General features: G+C 40.2%; 1 protein-coding gene across 1 annotated transcript; it reads left to right on the top strand.

Annotated features, from left to right (window-relative positions):
• Positions 1-557: 557 nt before the first annotated feature.
• Positions 558-17,563, top strand: LOC141918946 (kinesin-like protein KIF20B). The gene is made up of 16 exons (XM_074813911.1): positions 558-616; positions 1,557-1,626; positions 3,087-3,243; positions 3,736-3,822; positions 3,949-4,056; positions 4,255-4,393; positions 6,609-6,793; positions 8,802-8,850; positions 9,500-9,694; positions 11,144-11,255; positions 11,702-11,773; positions 12,282-12,428; positions 14,230-14,392; positions 16,376-16,515; positions 17,106-17,256; positions 17,543-17,563. Exons 3-16 carry the CDS (start codon positions 3,088-3,090, stop codon positions 17,561-17,563), a joined length of 1,725 nt encoding a protein of 574 aa, XP_074670012.1. The 5' UTR covers positions 558-616; positions 1,557-1,626; position 3,087.
• Positions 17,564-20,157: the final 2,594 nt, after the last annotated feature.

The raw sequence follows: 20,157 nt of genomic DNA, 5'->3' as shown, positions 1-20,157 counted from the left end.
AATTATTCTTTTACAGAATTGCTTGCACTAGCTGGCATTTTCTTCAAATGAAAGACAAACGTTTGGTTTTGGTAGTTATTGACTACTTTCAAGTTACTTTTCCTTTTATTTCAATTTAAAACAGGCAGACATTCTTTATTAAAGTTCAAAGAATTCCTGTCTGAGTCTAAAGAGAAACTTATGGTGATTTTTGTTATCTAAATCCGTACATTTCCATACTCTGGGTGCCTGCAACACAGAAGCCTCAGAGAACACCCCTTGCAGCGCAGCGCGCCCCCACTGCGAAGCCCAGCCGCCGCCTCAGAGGAAATCTCCCCCCCGCACCGCCAGCCGGGCTGCCCGGCCCGGGCCCGGCCCGGCCCGGCCCCGCCGCGTGCCCCCCCCAGACTACATTTCCCACCGAGCCTTTCGCCGCGGCAACGTCCGCCCTCCCTCGCCGGCGGTCGCGTGACGGCGCCGAGCTCTGCCATTGGTCAGATTTGAAAAGAATCGCGGCCGTGCCTGTTAGTTTTGTTGGTGAGTCGCAACGGTTGCTAGGGCCGCTCAGCAGAGCCGAGCGGCTCTCGCCTGGCGGAGGTCGGTGGCTGGGCTCGCTCAGCCTGCCGTGCGCTCTCCGGTAAGGGGTTGTGGGGCTGTCGGGCTGCCGGCCGCTCGCTAGAGGAGGGAAGGAGGCGGCGGTTTCGACCTCGGGGTCGCGGAGCTGGGAAGCGGTGCTGGGGGGTCTGCGTGGCGGGCGGTGCTGAGGGGTCTGCGTGGCGGGCGGTGCTGAGGCCTCTTCCCCTCGCTTCTCCCCTGGCACTACGGTGGGTGAAAACTTGTGGAGCGGGGGATGTGTGTGTGAAAACTTTTAGGTACTGCTGAGGGGCGTGCAAGTCACGGGTAGCGTCCAGGGCTATGACCAGGCCATGCGGCAGTGTCCCGTAAGAACGGGAAAACACTGTGAAGCCTTGCAGTGAGAGATTGGTAATTGCGGAGGAAAACTTTTCTTTTAAATTTTTTAAAGTGTAAGTACGGATGCGTTATGTTTCTTTATAAGCTGCCAGCTGTGAGGTTTGGAGCCTTTTCAACCCTTGTGCTGTCTGACAGTGCTACAGGTTGTGTGTGTACCGTGACCAGGTTTTGCTTTGTGTGCCATTCTGGATACCCTTCTCTTAAGGTGTCTGCAGCTCTAAACTCTGTTGTCAGGATAAGCAGAATTACAATAACGTATCCCAGTATACAAGTACATTTTAGAGGCTACAGCCGGGCAGTATACTTGTTTACCCCAGAACATCTAAGGTAATTACAGTGCTGTATGACACAATGTGCAGACAGATGGACAGTTTGCATCTTGTGTTTTACATGCTATTAGTGGTTCAACCTGACTTATCTGAATGCTGGGCTCATATGAATGCTTTGAATTCCAGCTTTACATACATAGCTTAATGTTTGTATTTTGCCCCTTAGGTAAAAAAGCACAGAGTGAGAGCATAATCTTGACAAATCACACTTTAAAATAAGCTTATATTTAAAACAACTAAACTGTCAGTTACCTAACAACTATGTTTCCTGTCAAGGTCTGGTAAGAGTTTTGCCCTGTGACTTTGTGTAGCTGATGAGGAAGACTTCTAGATCGTGACAGCACAGGTATGTTTCTTTCCAGTAGTAGCTTATTCCCAACTTGGTGTTTGTTCAAGCTTTGTCAGTATTTCAGGCCAAGTTTTTCCTGGTTTTCATATAGTTGTCTGACAAAAATAAGAACTGTAGATTAAACTAAACATTGCTGCTTAGTTTATGTATAGCTTTACCTCATTTGCCTCTTGGTGAAGTTTGTCTGGCTTCATGAAGCCTTGTATCTGCCTTTTACAAGCTAGATAGGAAGGCTGAACTGTTAAATGTTTTGACACCAAAGTGCTGGCATATTTCAGGTTTTTTGCTGGGCGGAACAAAAATATTACGACTGCTTAATAGGCAACACCTTTTCTGAACCAGCCCATGTCTGTCCACTGTTTTAATGAATGCTGTGTGTTCTCCATTAGTATTTAGAGACAAAATATATATACGTGGCTGTAGCATAGACATGGGAATGTAGTATTAGACCATTGACTCATCATGTCCAAAGCTTCAAAACTGTAGGAGACCATGTGGTAGATGTCTAATTGCTGGAATGCTTGCTGTCATAGTCTATGAGCCCAGTGAGTTGCTGTCATAGTCTGTGAGCCCAATGAGTTAAACTTAATTCATAACAAAAGCTGCCAAGCCACGTCTGTAACATCACAGGAAAAAGCAACTGGAGAGTGAAGGGCAGACAAAATATGCTAATATTTTGAAATAAAATGCACTTTTTAAAGATTATTTTGAAATCTACCTGTCTACTATCAACACTGAATCAATTTACTTTCATTTTCTATAGCAAATTTTCACTGCCCAGATTCTGAGATGCACAAAAATCATTAAATTTTGGATTAATAGATGAATTGCTGATCTATAAAATGACTGAAAAAGTTACTAAAAAGCAATTCTGTAACTTGCCCTCTGGCATGAGGTCTAATTTTCTAGTGTCCCCTTAATAGCTAAAACTATATGCTAGTCTTCAGAATTTTTCTGAACTCTGTCATGCATTAAGCTACATTGTGTTATATTTATAATACCAATTATTTATCAGGTCCTGCAGAGATAACCATGAAGTCTGGGTTACTCTTGCAATGAACTTTTATTCTAAATGGACACAATAATGGGATGATGGAGAAACGGATGTGGAACAATATGATTGTTTGGTGTTTTTATTTTTTAATTCTATCTTCCTTGTCAAACATGGGTTTTAGCAAGGTTGTGGTATATGTGTAAGGCTTTTTCCCTCGTAAACAGTTGCTTTGCATTGAAAGAAGAATGGCTGGTCTTGTTTCATCGTGATGTGAACTCCATTGCAGACCCTCTCCCCAGCTATCAGAAACTTGCTGTGTAAATTTTGAATAGGATAAAGAAAGCTTTCTCCTTAAAGAAACTGCAGCTATCAGTTTCAAATTGGCTTGTCTTATATAAGAGACTTCAGAAGCTCTATGTTATGTGATCAGAAAACAAAAGAAGGATTTTATTTTATCTCGCAGGATGGAACCAAATTTGGATAAAGAGGAATTTTTCAGACCATCCTATATTGCTAGTGCTGAGCCACTTCAAAGAACAGGGCCAGTAAGTGTGGAAGACCTTAAAACAGATCTCTCTGGTGATTTTTCTTTGGTTTCTTCAGACTCGGACACAAGTCAGGTAAGAAAGCTTTAACGTTTGCATTGTTTGGATATTTTTTAATAAGCTTCGTCTTTTCATCAATACGAATAATCAGAATTTTACAGAGAAGATGAAAAGAATATTTAGTATGTTTTTAATTTGGAGGAGATAGATAGGATTAGACTAAGTTGTGTGGCACTGCATTGATACCTTATTGGGCGCATCAGTCTTGGAGCAGCTTAATCATAGAATGTTTTTGTGGGTTTCATTCTTGATTTCTCATTGCCTTAGTGTCGTGTGTGTGTGTATATATATATGCTGCAAGATTATGAACTCTTAAGTTATCACAGCGAACTTCTGCAGAGGCCTAAGCACTTGTGAAAACTGATGTAGTGAATTACTTTTGCTTCTCTTGTCATCAAATAAGTCTGTTCAAAGTAGCCTGGTGAAAATAAAACTGCCTTAAGATGCTAGCTATCCAACAAAGAAGCTAGTCAAATTTCTAACTTCCTTATTTTTTTTTTATTTAAGAGGAACGTTTTGGAGCCTAAGGGACACATACAAGTTTGCCTGCGTATTAGGCCATTTACATCGTTGGAGAGAGAAAATGAATTGCAGGTGTGACATTTATATAGCTTGAAAATGCCTTAAATGTATGCTTGGGGTTTTTGGTTTGTTTTTTCCTCTAAGCTGAGCTTTTCATACACTTTTCATGCCTGCATTGTTTCTGGTTCCTTTTAATAGAGCTGTGTTTCGATTGAAGATTCAACAAGTGTCATACTGAAGCCACCCCAATTTTCTTTGAGTCGACTGAGTGAAAAAACTGTTGGACAGAAGTTCACTTTTTCACAAGTAAATGAATTGTCTTTAAAAATTTTTAATCTTTTCCTGGAAAAATTTGTTTAACTTTATATTATTAAATAACAAGCCAACTAGATTTTTAAACTGTCAATAGTCTTTAAGATTATAAACATACAGAATTTAAAGGATTCTTTAAAAGTCTCTAATGATTGCTGAAACAAAATAAAGATGTTTCTTGGTAATGCTCAGGTGTTTGCCCCTGAAACAACTCAAGAAGAATTTTTTGAAGGCACCATGAAGCAACCAGTGCAAGACTTCTTAGATGGATATAATCGTCTTATTTTTACATATGGCGTTACAAATGCTGGGAAAACCTACACATTCCAAGGTATAAGTAGAAATGTGTTCTTGAATGAAATTCCTTTTTTTTTTTTTTTTTTTGAGAGGATTACTTCTAGCAGAAATATTATAACTCTTTCCTTTATTTAAGCTGTAGGCCCTGTACATTGGCTTCTCTTGAATAATAATAAATAGCCTTTGAAAGTCTCCTTCCATAACCAATATCACTAAACTGCCAACTGACAGTCACTGCCAGAGTTTACGTAAACATACAGTGGTATTGCTTTGTAAGGCTGTAATAATTTCAACCAGGTGTATGTGACTTCTTTTTTCCTCCAAGTATCTAGAGGGTGGAGGGGGGAGTTAAGAAAATATGTGTTCTGTATATCAGAATGTGAAAAGTGTGTAAGTCCAGACTCATATTTTTTTAATCATTATTATAAAGGTCATATGCATCTTATATGCATTGTCTCCAAATAAGGAATAGTATTTGAGTCCGTTTCAATTATTACAGGCAGAGCATAAATGTTTTGAAACATATTTGAGTACTTCCAAGTATTTCTGTCTTGTCTCGAGTTTCTGAGTTTATCAATAATATCCTAGGAGACCTTGTCTCCTGATGTACTGTTTCTGTACTGTTAAAGCTCAATATCCTTTCTGGTTGGAAGATGTCATTCTTTAATTATTTTTCAAAACATTTTAACAAATAAGGTGGCTTGATTTAGATGGAAACAATTTCTCCTGTAATAAAATGGCAGTTCTAGATTCTATAATGCTTATTTTATACACAGAAGTAGTAGAAGGACAATATGTCTTATGCCATATGAAATTGATCTTCATTGAAGTGACATTGTCTTCTAAGTGATCTTCTGTTAGGTAGATTATAACTAAAGACTACTGCCACTATTTTCAGTTATCATTAATCTGGGGCAATGATGGCATGCTCTGTCCTAATAAATAATAGGTAAATAACAACCCCCCAAAATTCCTAAAGTGTACAGTCCCGCATGCTTGGCTAGTTTGGGCTATATTGTGTGGGTTTTCAAGACTTTTTGATTCATGTCTTTTCAGACTCTGCAGACTTTTTCATGCTATTATATTTTTCTAGGACTTAACTATCAACTTGTGATAAGAACTGTCAGGGCAGAATGTTGCCTACGGGGTGCCATGATTTCCTCTTCTGTTATTCCCAGTATTGTCAATATAGCCTTTCCTTTCTGGCAGTACATGGCAGTCTGTATTCAGTCAATGGCAAGGGACTTAAGTGAAAGATGCAACAGTTTTTTAGGACTGTTTGTTGTTTGCCAGTGATTGCTACTTTGTTCATGTGAGGTTGAATTACAAGTGGCATTACGAGAAACAAAAAATTACGAGTAGATGAGGAGAAACAAATGTAATCCAACAGTACTTTAGTATGTTATTTGGTTCCTAGCTTGGTGTTTGAGTGCCAGCTAGATTTTACATAGGTTCTGACTTGGGCAACACAGCTAGTGCTGTAACTGGTGAAAGCCCATCTGTCTCAGGAGCGGTAGGAGTTATCAGAGGCTGGAAGATAATGCTGTCAGTCTGAGACAGGATAGTTGTTTCTCTTCCATTCTCCCCTCTTTCCTCTCCTCTCTGGTTTAGAAATCAAAGTTAAGTGAACCCTTTTTAAACTTGCATCTGGATTCAGAAAGATCAAGTGTTCACCGAGGCTTTTATCTGACTCCTTTTTGCCTTTCATGTGCAAAAGTAGGATGCTTTGGTAGGAAAGGGTCTGGGACAGGGAAAGGAGTGAGTCTTCACAAGGCTTCTAGAACTTTTTTGGTAGGGTCTGTGGAATTAGTACAGGACTGCAGCTGAGAGAGGAGTCATCAGTTGTATTTGCAGATTACTTCCTTGAGAGAGAGAGTGAAGGCAGCCTATGAAATGCAATTGAAAAACTGCAAATCTCTATTGAATGTGCGTTGGTTGTGGTTGGTTTGTTTTTTGTTTTTTTTCCTTAAGGCTAAGTTTATGCAGAACACCCCATCAGTTTTTATGTTCTGCCCCTTACTGTCTAAGGGGTAGAGCATGAGCTGTTGCTGAAAGCCAAATACCTTTCAGAACACCAATGACATTGCTATTACCTTGAGAATAAAAAACCCACTGCTTCGTGCTGTAAGTGGCCTCCAAATCCATCATGTATGCCTTGAGATTAGAGTTGCTTATCTTTCTGTCTTTGTTTATTTGTATATCTTGTTCACAGTAATAATTAGGGTCTTTCTTTGGTATGTTGCTTTCAGGGACAGAAGATGACATCGGTATTCTGCCAAGGACTATGGATATGTTGTTTAAAAGTATTCAAGGGAGGCTATACACAGCAATGGATTTCAAACCCCATCGGTGCAGAGATTATATAAGGCTGACTAGAGACCAAGTGAAAGAAGAAACTGCTATTAAAAATTCAATACTTCGCCTAACAAAAGAGGTAGGGGAGCACTTCTTTCTGTACTGACGAGTACATGCATCTTTAGATAGCTCAATGTTACCATGTTCATTTTTCAATGGGAAGCAACTCTCTGTATTTAAGTATGGACGTGTCTTTGCTGTCAGGTAGCTCTTCAGATGAGCAGCAAAGTGAGCAATATTGCTGATGAACCCTGTTCTGTGAATTTCTGCCTTGTGGCTGAATACTTTATAGAATGTAAACACTAAGGTTTTTTTCTATAGTTTGAGCATCTGATAATTTATCCTCTGGGGTTACTGGTGCTTAATAAGGATGGAATGCAAATAGTCTCGCCATCTGCGGGGATGCTAGTAGGTCTTCTCCTTTAAACAATTTACTCTCTTCCAGGATACTTGAAAGAAATGAATGATTTTGAGGTTGTTCCCCTCTTCCAGTCTATGCCAATAACCTCAAAGGAAGCAAAGGGTTTTTTGGAACAGCAGAGCTATAAAGCTGTTGGATTTCTAAAGATTTGAATTCAAACAGGTTTCTGCTGGACTTTATTCTTAAACAGTTCACTATTGAGTAGTCCAGAAATACACTTCAGTTTCATGAATTGCTTGGAACTCTAAAGCTGTTTAGTCCAATTACAGTTGTGGGGATTTGTATTTTGTATAAGCATACCTTTTTCCTGGTGTCTTTAACTCTGAAATGAATGCAATAATGTAAGAAAACTGAGCATATGCTAGGAATTGGAACTAGAAATGGATTGCAGTGCATTTTTTATTTTTAGTGAAAAGAATTATCTGCCTAGTGGTATGCTGGGTTATAATACAGTGGTGTGGCTGTTGTGGGATGGAATCTATCTGTTACCTTGATTTTTATCCGAGTTACTTAACTAGAATTCTCCAGTGTGGAAGGCAGGTGGCAGCAGAATTCTTCAAGACTTCACTTCAAAAGCACAGGCATATGTTCTATCTAGCTCTAGCAGTCTTTAAGGGCTTCAGAAAAAACGATCATGTATGTGTCCCCTGTAGTTTTGCCACTAAATCTCTAAGCTGAAGTATTGTTCTTATAACAACAGTTTTCAAAGTTTGCACCTACTTCAACAGAGAGAGGTTTGGGTGGGTGTTTTATATGCGTAAAGCTTAAACCTGAAAGTTTTGATTACACACATATTTAACTATTTCAGGAATTGCTTTATGGAATCCCAGCTTTATATGACATATGCTCTTGACAAAACATTAAAAAAACCCAACCCAAATCACACCTGTTTTTTTAATCCATGTTTCTTCTCTTAAGCATACTGGTTTTGGTAGACGAGTTGCACTTCTTTGCAGTTCTGTGCCTAAAAAAACCAAACAACCAAAACTAAGAGTGGGAATGGAGTGTGTGTGTATTAACCTCTATCTGTAGGGATTTGTTTTACTTTTTTTTTTGTTTTTTTTTTTAAAAGAATTCAGCAGAAGGAAGTTTTCCTTCTCTTTCTAAAACCTGGGCTTTATTTCAACTGTGATACAGCCTGTATCATGTAGTAGTAAGTTGTTCACTTAATTTCTTAAGTGAACAAGTGTTCTACATTTACCTCTATTTCTGAGAGTTGACCTAGGAAGCTGTAAGATACGGAATCCTGAATTAGCAAAATACCAATACTAAAAAATTTCCAGACTCTCTAGATTCACCAGGTTAAGAATAATGTGTAAACTACAACTGGAGTTCCGCAAATCATCCTGTTAAATCACCCTGTTTCTCTGTGGGGTCCCACCCCTCTATTTTTCTGTGGCTAGTTTTCCTCTGGCTCAGGGAGCTGAAGTGCTCTGTACTGTGATAGGGCCTGATGTAAGGGAAGTGTCAGGGATGAGTATTAAGGTAAGAACAATCCTTTCAATAGGAGTGAACAGGTGCATTGAACTAGACATGATGCCTAGTCAGGATCTTTGTATTGGCATATTGCAACTACACTGTATTACTGTCTAGTAGGAGCTGTTACAAAAGGAACTGGTGATCTACTGTCAACGATGTATCTTAAAGCCTCTGTTCTGTTTTGTAGGTAGACCATCAAGATAGCACTAACAGCAAAGCACCAGTTGGTTGTAAGGGTATGTTTTATATTAAAGAATTGCAATTAAAGCAGGCAAAGAAGCTTTCTTAAAGTCAACAACTGACTTCTGGCCTATGTTAATAATAAAATGACTGCTTGGCATTTTTATATGCCTGTGAATTGGATAGTGATCAATTTATCTGGCTAGAAAACACAAGGATAAAATGGTTAGAAGTTTACCTGAACAGACATTCAATGAGATGAAACTATGGCAAGGAAAAATAGTACTACTTATGCTATGGTTTCTAGTGGTATCCTGACCCTGTATGTAATTAGATAAACCTAATTCTAGCATTTAAAAACTCCCTAAATACTAGGTTTGCTTTAAAATGTTAGAATGATATGTACTTGTCAGTTTGATTCTTTTAAAGACATTGAAGAGACTTGAATAATTCTAACAAAGCTGCATGTTTTTGATAGAATTTGCAAGTGGGAAAGGAAGTGGTAGATGAGGTGTCTGGCAAATATGTAGGGTAAGCATGTGACTTCCAGATATTTAAGAAAGGGGAGAAAAGTTTCAAGGGATTTTTGTCTGGGGTAAGTGCTTTTTAGAAGGCTGCTGTAATATCAGTTTTCACTTATTAATTTTTTGAATAAAGTTTATTTTACAAGGTCTATACTGACTTGTAATATTTTGTACTTGACAGATTTGGAAGAACTCTTAAAAGGCTCAGAACAATCTAGCACAACTGTGAAAAATCACGTGAAATTTTCTCTTTGGGTTTCATTTTGTGATATTTACAATGAATGTTTTTATGATCTACTGATTCCTATGTCAAATAACAAGAAAAGAAAAACACTACGCCTTGCTCAAGACATCAAGGGATGTTCTTATGTAAAAGGTGATTAGAATACATTGCAAATTGCCAAACGTGTAATTTGAGAAGTCAGTCTTCCTGTAATAATATTTATTTCTAGATTAGAAAACTCCTAACTGTATTCACTGTGGCACTAGAAATGTCTGCCTTGGGTATGAAAGGTAACAATCTACATACACAGAAGTATCTGTACCTTTAATAGTGTTTTCTCTCTGTTGTTAACTGTAACTCTTAAAAGCCTGCGTGCACTCCACTGACTTGATATTTCTCTGAAATGGGAGAAATATTGAGAACAATTGACAAATTTTTTAGTGTTTTGGTTTTTTCCATTTTCTTAAAAAAGACTCCAAATTCTTACCTATAGTTATAATTGGCTCAACAGTTCTATTTTGTTAGTATTTTCAGAGAATATGTGAGAAAGTTCAGTCTGACTGCAAATTACATTTTACAGTACTCTAATGAAGCCTGTGATGTGATTTGTTGTGGGTTGGGGGAGGCGGGGGGTTAGCAGAACTCTAACAGTTCAGTGTTTGTTTCTGGCCATGGAAATAACAGGTTTCAAATCCTATTTGATTTATAGGTTCTTTGAAAAATCAAGACACCAATTCTAGATTAAAGGCTTTTTTGGAGGTGTTTGGCCTGCTCCTTTTATCTTTTATATGCCAAATTATAATTCAAAAAGCTGAATCAGATGATAAACCCAACTCCTTCATTTCTTCAAAGACTAGAAGAGGTGTGAAGTAGGAAATAGTCTGCTTTGAGCTATGCTTCAGCATAATCTCTTTTTATAACATTTGGAGGTATAAGGCTGTTCCTGATGTTCTTGAGGAAAACCAGCTGATGATTTTCTTATTTTTCTTCGTCACAGCTGGTATTTTTGCTAGTACAATTTTGGTGACCTCTAGTTTAACAGAGGCCATAATGTTCATATTCTAAGTTCCATTAGTAGGGATGTAGGTATTTACTCTAGCCCATACCAAGGTGATATACAGTCATCATATTGCAGACAAAATTCTTCACTGATTTTCTTTTTTTTTTTTTTTTTTTTAACTTGATGGCCCTGAAAGATGTCTAGGTGATTTTCCCCCCGCACCCTCAAAATCGTAGGCTAAACCAGAGAAGCTGTCCAGGTAGAATTCTGCCTTGATGAGTATGAACATAGGGCGTTCATGCTCATATTAGACCCTATGCTTTGGCTTTTCAGAGTGGAGGCTAAGGTTGCTCACTTAATTTGGATGGAGCATATTTCTGTGTGCTAATAGGATGAAATGATGAGAGATATGTGCCCTTCCTTTCCCATGGAAGGAAGAATCTTGATTTTGTCGTCACATAATTTCTGTCTGAAGCATGCTTAGTAAAATGTTTTTGTCTCAAATAAACGTATTATTCTTGGTGTGCATACGTTATCCCCTAATCCCTTCTTTCTTTTTGATAATGATATTTACAAGATTACTGTGTTTGTTCTTCCTAAAGGTCTGCAGTGGGTTCAGATTTCTGATTCTAAAGAAGCTTTTAGACTTCTAAAACTGGGGTTGAAACACCAGAGTATCGCAAGCACGAAGCTAAATACTTTCTCCAGCAGAAGGTGAGAAACTTTTTGAATAGCACTGGGCATAGGATGGTGTCTGGGAGGAAGGGGGAACTAAAATATGGATTGTGGCTTTTAGGAGGGGAAGAGGCTTTAACAGGGTCTAGATATCTAGGTTTGGCATCCTTTAGCACTGTGTGACCCAATGTTTTAGTCAAAAGGATTCAATCCGTCAGTAAGATGAACCTGTACAAAAGCTAACAGATTTATCAAATACTGTCCTTCAGGCAAAAGCACTTAGCTTTATTCCATCTAAATGTCTGAGGAAAAAGCAAAATAAAGGCTACACCAGCATCTCTTTAAAAGTTTGTATCTGATAGAGTATATGCTGAGACAAGTTGACAGATTCAACAGTGTTTTGAACAGATGTTGTGGAGGCTAAAAATATTTTGAAGGTATTAGTCTACTTTATCTTCTCTGCTGATTTAAACTTTTCCTTTTAGTCACAGCATATTCACAGTTAAGATACTAAAAATTGAAGATTCAGGAGCCCCACAAGTGACCCGAGTCAATGAGTAAGTTCAGAGCAGAGACCCTCTCTTCTTTTGTGATGAAGTTGTCAGTTATCTTCTGTGTTGGTGTACTGGTACTGACTATATACCCAGTGCTTCCTGGTAGAAGCTCATGCACTTTCTACCCACTTCCCACTCCTTTTCCCCACTTTCTACAATCATGCAGTACTTGGCCCTCTATCTCCAGCCATCAGGTTGCAGTGCTGTTCTATATCTTGTCCCCTCTGTTCAGCACAAGTTTCTGTTAGCCTGCTATATACCTGAACTCGTCTAAGTCCTCAAAAGGAAGAGGATGGTGTGGGGGGGAGGGGAAATAAGAAGTGTGTTGGGAAAAGATTTGTCAGGAAGTAATGTAAAATTTGATTGGGAAAGCAACACTGAAAAGAATGGAAGTGTTTGTGCAGATGAAGATCAAGAAATTCTTCCTCTAAAAACAGTGATCATTTTAAAAAGTGAATAATTTGTGCATGTTCTAAGGTAAATAAAGGGAGTTTTCCTTATCTGTTTTCAGATTGTCACTGTGTGATCTTGCTGGTTCAGAAAGATATGCCAAGACCCACAATGAAGGTCATAGATTGAAAGAGAGTGGAAATATAAACACCTCTCTTCTGATTCTAGGCAAGTGTATTAACGCACTCAAGAATTCTCAACAGTCAAAGTAAGTCCTTGTACGAATTGCAAACTGGTTGTGGCTTTTAGGTATTACCTACAATGTTTAAAATATGCAATGCTAATACTAAGTTTTTGGTGGAAATGATGTATAGACTTGTTGATCTACCAAAGTTATCTTAAACTTGCCTTGTTCTGCTCTTTAAATCATCAATTCTAATCTCCTTTAAGCATGCTATTGTATATTTTAGCAATTTAACTTTACTCCTCTGAGCTTGGTTTATCAAAAAATCAAACTTTGGAATAAGTTTAAACCCCCCTTTTCACCAGTGTCATAGTAAGTGTCAAATTTTTAGCCTTTTATTACTCCTTATGAACTAACTCAACTGTCTATACTTCTAGTGTAACATTTTTTCATCAGCAGAACATTGCTGTGCTATCATAACTGTGCACCATTTGACAAAATTTGTCTGTTTTTTAATAAATACTGACATAACTTTTAACACTCTCCTCCTGATCCAGCTAACCATATGCAGACAAAAGAAAGCCTTCCTACTATTTATGTCCTACCTTGGGGATCTAAATAAGAGTGAAATAATACAAGAAGCTAGTTGTCTAAAAAACAGTACAATATATAGTCACAGCTGGTTATAACTGTCCAGGAACTGCTTTCTCCACATGTTCTCATTTGCAGCTCTACTTCTGTCCCAGAAGTTAAATGAACCCAGTCTGCTGATGGATGTGCTTTGCCAAATTCACTTACCCCGTAGCACTCTTCCTGACAGCCTGTTCAAAGTCTGTAACACCTTAAGATGAAGAAGCTTTGCTAGTGTGTGTTCCTGATTATGTTCTGTGAATTTACAGTCTGTCTTATTTTCCTGTTCTTTCCAGATAGGAAGGATGCATTAAAACTAGCGGCTGCTTAGAGGGCTGTTAATGTATTCAGAATGACTTCTTCTGATCCCAATAACTTGGAATTTTAAGAGATCATGCTTCAGAGCATTTCTTCTATATTGTTAAAGTGTTAATACATGCCCTTTGCAAGTTGAATAGGAAATAGAAACTTTCTTAAAATTATTTTGGACTACCAGTCCTGCAGCAAAGCTATTTGTGAGCTGTCTATGTACTCTGGTAGGAGTGTCGCTGCCTTCCTGAGTTCTGTAGCACTGTCCATGTAACTGAATAGCTGTTATGTGTCCAAAATGCAGGCAACCTATTTGGTGGCAAGTGTGCGTTCAGTCATGTTTTAGGAATTCTCATAAAATTTCCTATAAGCATCAAAAACTACATCCCCAGCTGTTAAATTCAAGGGCACAAATTGTGATATTTTTTTTTTTTTTTTTTTAGGAAGTGCCAAACTGCTGGGAGATTAGGAAGAAAGTTCTGAAAAGTATCTCCATGTGTTTGGTGTATGCTCATTTTCTTGCCTAGGCACTTGCTCTTGTCCATTCTCAGAGGCCGGATACTGAGTGAGAGAGATCTCTGATGTTGGATACTGCATGCCTAGAACTAGATATGTTCTCTTCATTAATGTGGAAGGGAAGAGAGAGGTTGGGGTATAGTTTGGTGTAGCATGAGGCTGTGTGACCTGCCCAAGGCTAAACGTTGAACACTTTCAGTTTAAGTGCTCCCATTGGTTATATTGCTATAGCCTATCTAAGATAATGGCTAAAGCCACAGTCACAACAGCCACATGGTCTCTCTACAAACAGCTGCATCTAGTCCAAAACAATTTTAATTTATTTAATGACTACTACTTTAATAAATATTTTTAAGTCTTCATGCTGGGTAGCTTTTACACTGACTGGAAATTATTAAACATCTGGTCATCTGTTCTTTTGTCTTTAAAGGTCGCAGCAGCACATACCCTTTCGGGAAAGTAAACTAACTCATTTCCTTCAAGGATTCTTCAGTGGAAAGGGGAGTGTATACATGATAGTAAACATAAGCCAATGTGCTTCAACGTATGATGAAACACTCCATGTGTTAAAGTTCTCGGCCATTGCACAAAAAGTAAGTGTGTTGAAGTTTATCTTGATCAGTACTTCTGATTTGCCTTTAAAGAGCAGATTCCCTCACTCCTAAGAATATGAATTTAGTGACTGGGTTTTTCTGTCTCATGTTGCAATCGTATTTTCTGATTGCTCCTAGTCAGGCTTTATTTCCTTGTAAAGCTTTTAAAAAGGCTTTGTTGGTACATATATTTCCTATTAAAAATCCGTAATTCCCATAAAATATCCAGCCTGACAAGACACTTGCTATATTTGGAAGAAATTCCATGAGATCTGGGTGAATTTTTCTTCTGTAGTCATAGCATGCTCTCACCTAGTAGCAAGTCTAGCTGCCCCATATACTAGTGCTATCTTAATGTGGAATATTGCTCACCTGAGGTATGTAGGTTGAGCACCAAAGAGAATTTGAAAGGTTGTCTTTATGTCCTCAGGAGCTTCAGTGGGAAGGTGGAGGTTAAGCAGAATGAGTAGGAGTAAGTGCAGGGATAGAACCCTGGTGGAGTTGGAAGACAAAAGTATTGGGGATCAGTGCTGCAGCCTTAATGGAAACCATGGAAAACTTCTGTTGACAGTTAAATATGTTCAAAGGACAAGAGATCCAGGCCATTAGAATGTGGGCTCATCTAAATGGGTTAAGTACAACACTAAAACAAACAGAATTTGTTGGATGGCATTTGTGTAATGCAACTAGAAACTCAAAGTATAGGAAATACAGAAATCTGAAGGTGCATGAGGTGGCAACCCTCTTGTACGTTGTCAAGCTAGTGAAACTTGGTGTTCCTGCAATCAAAAGAAGGGTTAGACTCTAAAGTGACTTCTTTATACTCTAGCTGGAAACCAGTTGAAGTAGTGACTCTGAACAGATGATAGACTGGGGGAGTACTGTGCTCAGGAGACCTATAGGGAAGTGCAGCGGGTATATCTTGGAAGTGCCAGTAGAGGATTAAAAAATACTGAAGACTTTATTCTTTGTTTTCTGGGTAGGTTTTAGCTATGGACACATCTGTTTTTGTCCAAGATCAGTCATTTGACCAGAAATCAACAACATCATCACTACTTAGTCACATTAAAATGCCAATTTCAAGGAAAAGAGTTACTGTCCTATGGGACAGGAGCTTAGAAGATGTGATTGAAGATGGTAATGAGATGGAGGAACAGCATATGTCAGGACAAGAAGCAGTGCAGAAACATGAAGATAATAAAGTTATTATGGGAAAAAAAGAGTACATGGTATGTGCCAGAGGTATGTTAAGAATTAGCGTAGCATGGGGTCTTGAAGCAAGGTATTATTCTGGTTTTCCCCCCTCTCACCTTTTTTTCTGCTCACCCTTATTTTATCTAAATCCAGCATTAAGAACTAAAAGTGGGATTACTCATGATGTGATGATGCCTGTTGTGGGAAAACTCTATAATGTGTCTGAATATAGACCAGGCAGTAAGAATTGCAGATTTGGCTTTCTCTCCTTTTGGTAGCCTGTGGTCAATGCACAGCAAGTATTACCTGCTTTTAGCAATACAGAAGACTGTTTCTCTGTATTCTGTGTACAAGAAAATGCTGAAAACTGTTCCTTAAGGAACGGCAAATTTAGTCACTTCTAGGGAAGATGAGGAGAGAACTGAGGACTAGAAACTGTTTTGTGGAGGTTTCATTAATATTGTCCCAAAAATGAGCACCTGGAAAACAAGAGCCAAATCCTGTGGAGCTTAAGCCTGTTTAAGACAACTTCAAGAATTCTTGTAATAAAATGGATGTTCTTTACAAATGCCTGCTCTGTGCAAACTTATAAACTGCTGTGTTAGTACCAAAGAGATCTTCTGATCTACTCATAAATCTTCCTGTTTATGAATAAGCTAATAAAAGAACTGGAAGAAATTTTGTCAGGTGGAAGGGTAAAGTGGTGTTGTAGTGTTTGAGGAATGAGAAAAATCTCACTTATGGGAAACCATGTCGTTATGAAAAACTTAATACTAATGGTAATTCTAGATGCTGCTGAATCTCATAGAAGAGTTGAAGAACAAACTTATTGCTGAAAAGAAGAATAAGTTACTGCTGGAACTAAAGATTCGTGAAGAGGTGATGCAGGAATTTGCCCAATATTTTGCTGAGCAGGAAATATATTTCAAGTAAGTTAGCTTTAAGTGGTTTTTAAAGTTAATGATTAAAAAAAATGAAATTCCATTCATTTATTTCTTAAATCTGTCTCTTGGCTATAAGAGACCACACTCTTCTGCTAGACTTACTGCCTCTGTTAATAGATCAGTTTCTGTTTGGACTATGAGTTCAGGAAAAATACTGTGTAGGAAAGGCTTTGATTTGGGGGGCATGGGGGGTGTGTGTGTGTGTGTGTGTAATCTGTCAGCAGTGTTCCTGTAGAGCTCTCCCTAACAGAAGAGCTTTGATAGGATGTCTGTAGAAAGAGTGACACTTGCAAATTCTTTGGTTACTGCAGTCTTAGTGATACTTCAGATGGGTATTCTGGCTCAAGAAGCTTAGAAAAAATGCTTGTAGTCAAGTGTTAGCCATATCTGTGTATATATGTCTCCCCCTCATTCTTCAGGAGTGTGCGTACTCTGGTGTAGCAACACCATTTTGTGTATTGTTTTATTGTGCCAAAATAAAGAAAAAACCATCTTTGTTTATAGGCAGCTGTACTAATAACTTTGTAGCAGCTCATACTAGCTAGCTTTTATCTGACTTATTTTTCCTACTATAGTGAGTTCCTTTCTTATGAACGAGAACGGCTTCAAGAAGATTCTGACAGACGCCTGGAAATCTTCAAGGAACTTGTAAATGGTGATCTAGAAGACATGGATGAAGAAAATGAACTAAAGGATAAGCCTTGCAGTGAACAAGCTGGACCTCTGGTATTATGCCCCTGATAACATCCCTTTCACTAACTACCTGTTATGGTGATGGTACGTCTCAAGAATTAGAAGAATGGTTTCAAGGAATTGCATGCTGCCTAACTGTATCCTCAGCAAGATATATTTATCATGTTCAATAGGAGTAGTTGCTGTGCCTCGGATATGCATTTAGGAATCTGGGGTTTTCTGCATTTCTGCAACACAAAGTGAGAATTACCGTGTACAAAGAAACTGGGGGAAAAGCTGCAATTATGCTATAAACTGTTGCATTGAGTGCCTGTTTAAGGTATTTGAAGCTGACTTCTAAGACCCCATATATGGATGGTACTGGAGTGGTCCCAGAGACTTCTTTCCTCTTAAGGCTATTGTGGCTACAACTGAAGCAATGATAACTGTATATACACTTAAGCATAACTAAACTCTGAAGTTGAGGCTGGTTCTTGTGAGTTTCGAACCCTTTGTTTTTAAAAAAACAAGGAGGAAAGAAAGTCAGTGTTTTAAGTACAGCTTAATTTGATAAGTTACCACAAACTTATTTGACCTCACAAACTTTTACTGATATTTGAAAATTTCAGATGTATTCCTTCTAAAACTGTTTGCTTGCTGTGTTCATTCAGTGTTCTCATCGGGTAAAAATGCTAGCTTTTATATTAAATTTGGAGGGGATGCTTTTGTGGTGGTATAAAAGGGAATGTGATGGTGGGCCGTTAAATGCTTTAAAAATAAAGTAGCTGTTACTTGATGCTGGGGAATTCTGTGTGAAGGTAGAGAGAAACTGGCAATCAAATTGCCTGTGAACCTACAAGATGGCTTTGAAGTCAGAATTAACTGTACTTAGATGTTTGAGTACATAAGGTTCTTTGAATGCACGGTAGAGCTGTGGGGGCCATGTCACAGTGGTCAGCGGGTCAGTGGTGGCCATGTCACTCTGAGGTCATGTCATAGTGGGCAGCAGATTAGTTGTGGTCATGTCACAATGAGCAACAGTCCACTGGTTGCCATGTCACTGTGGGGGCTATGTCAGAGTGGGCAGCAGGTCAGTGGTGGCCATGTCACTGTGAGGTCATGTCACAGTGTGCAGCACGTCAGTGGTGGCCATGTCACAGTGAGCAACAGGCCACTGGTTGCCATGTCACTGTGGGGGCTATGTCAGAGTGGGCAGCAGGTCAGTGGTGGCCATGTCACTATGGGGGCCATGTCACAGTGGGCAGCAGGTCAGTGCTGGCCATGTCACTGTGGGGGCGATGTCACAGTGGGCAGCGTGTCAGTGGTGGCCATGTCACTGTGGGGGCCATGTCACAGTGGTCAGCGGGTCAGTGGTGGCCATGTCACTGTGAGGTCATGTCACAGTGGGCAGCAGATCAGTTGTGGCCATGTCACAATGAGCAACAGTCCACTGGTGGCCATGTCACTGTGGTGGCCAGTCACAGTGGGCAGCAGGTCAGTGGTGGCCACGTCACTGTGGGGCCATGTGACAGTGGGCAGCATGTCAGTAGTGATCATGTTACTGTATGGGACATGTCACAGTGGGGAGTAGGTCAGTGGTGGCCATGTCACTGTGAGGTCATGTCACAGTGTGCAGCAGGTCAGTGGTGGCCATGTCACAGTGAGCAACAGGCCACTGGTTGCCATGTCACTTTGGGGGCCATGTCACAGTGGTCAGCAGGTCAGTGGTGGCCATGTCACTGTGGGGGCCATGTCACAGTGGGCAGCAGGTCAGTGCTGGCCATGTCACTGTGGGGGCCATGTCACAGTGGGCAGCAGGTCAGTGGTGGCCACGTCACTATGGGGGCCATGTCACAGTGGGCAGCGTGTCAGTGGTGGCCATGTCACTGTGGGGGCCATGTCACAGTGGTCAGCGGGTCAGTGGTGGCCATGTCACTGTGAGGTCATGTCACAGTGGGCAGCAGATCAGTTGTGGCCATGTCACAATGAGCAACAGTCCACTGGTGGCCATGTCACTGTGGTGGCCAGTCACAGTGGGCAGCAGGTCAGTGGTAGCCACGTCACTGTGGGGCCATGTGACAGTGGGCAGCATGTCAGTAGTGATCATGTTACTGTATGGGACATGTCACAGTGGGGAGCAGGTCAGTGGTGGCCATGGCACTGTGAGGTCATGTCACAGTGTGCAGCAGGTCAGTGGTGGCCATGTCACAGTGAGCAACAGGCCACTGGTTGCCATGTCACTTTGGGGGCCGTGTCACAGTGGTCAGTGGGTCAGTGGTGGCCATGTGTAAGAGTCGGTCAGAAGATCAGCATTGTCTCAACATTGTCATCAGGGACATGGACAGTGAGGTACCCGACAACGGCCTGTTTGGAGCGCAGCTGCCGACCCCTGGAATGGAATGTGGTGCAAAGGCTCCTGAATGCAGAACTGTGTGGCACAGCCAGTGCTGTGCTGTTCTCCTGAGTACTGAACCGTGTGGTGCAGGCAGTGCAGTGCTGTTCTTTGGTGTCTGAGCCGTGCAGTACAAAGAGTGTTGTGCTATTGTTCGGTACCTGGGCCTAGCCAGAGCAGTTAGTGGTAATTGCATAGCCATTGTCAAAAAGATGGATCGTGACTGTTGCCATAACACCGATGAAGAAATCATGAACCTCAGATGAACTTTGCTTCATTATAATACCAAAACACACCTCCTGGTTGAAGGTTACCCGCCTCTGAGACTGACCACACCTAGGACACTCCCCCCCGCGCACGCGCGATGGCCTTGCTCGAGAGGGGTGGAGATATGATAATTTAATTCTGAGAAGGGCGGAGACCCCTGAGGCAGAGGTGGAGCAAGGTGTGTTACTAAGCATAAAAGATTACTTCTGGACAACGAAAATTGGAAGCTTCCCCACCAAGGACCACGACGATCGACGACGCAGCATCAGCTGGACCCGGGACCGTTAGGACGTCGT

The sequence above is a fragment of the Strix aluco genome, unplaced genomic scaffold (assembly GCF_031877795.1).
Source record: "Strix aluco isolate bStrAlu1 unplaced genomic scaffold, bStrAlu1.hap1 HAP1_SCAFFOLD_86, whole genome shotgun sequence".
Lineage (NCBI taxonomy): Eukaryota > Metazoa > Chordata > Aves > Strigiformes > Strigidae > Strix > Strix aluco.
Note: the sequence above shows the minus strand (reverse complement) of the source record. Positions and strands in the feature narration are given on the sequence as shown.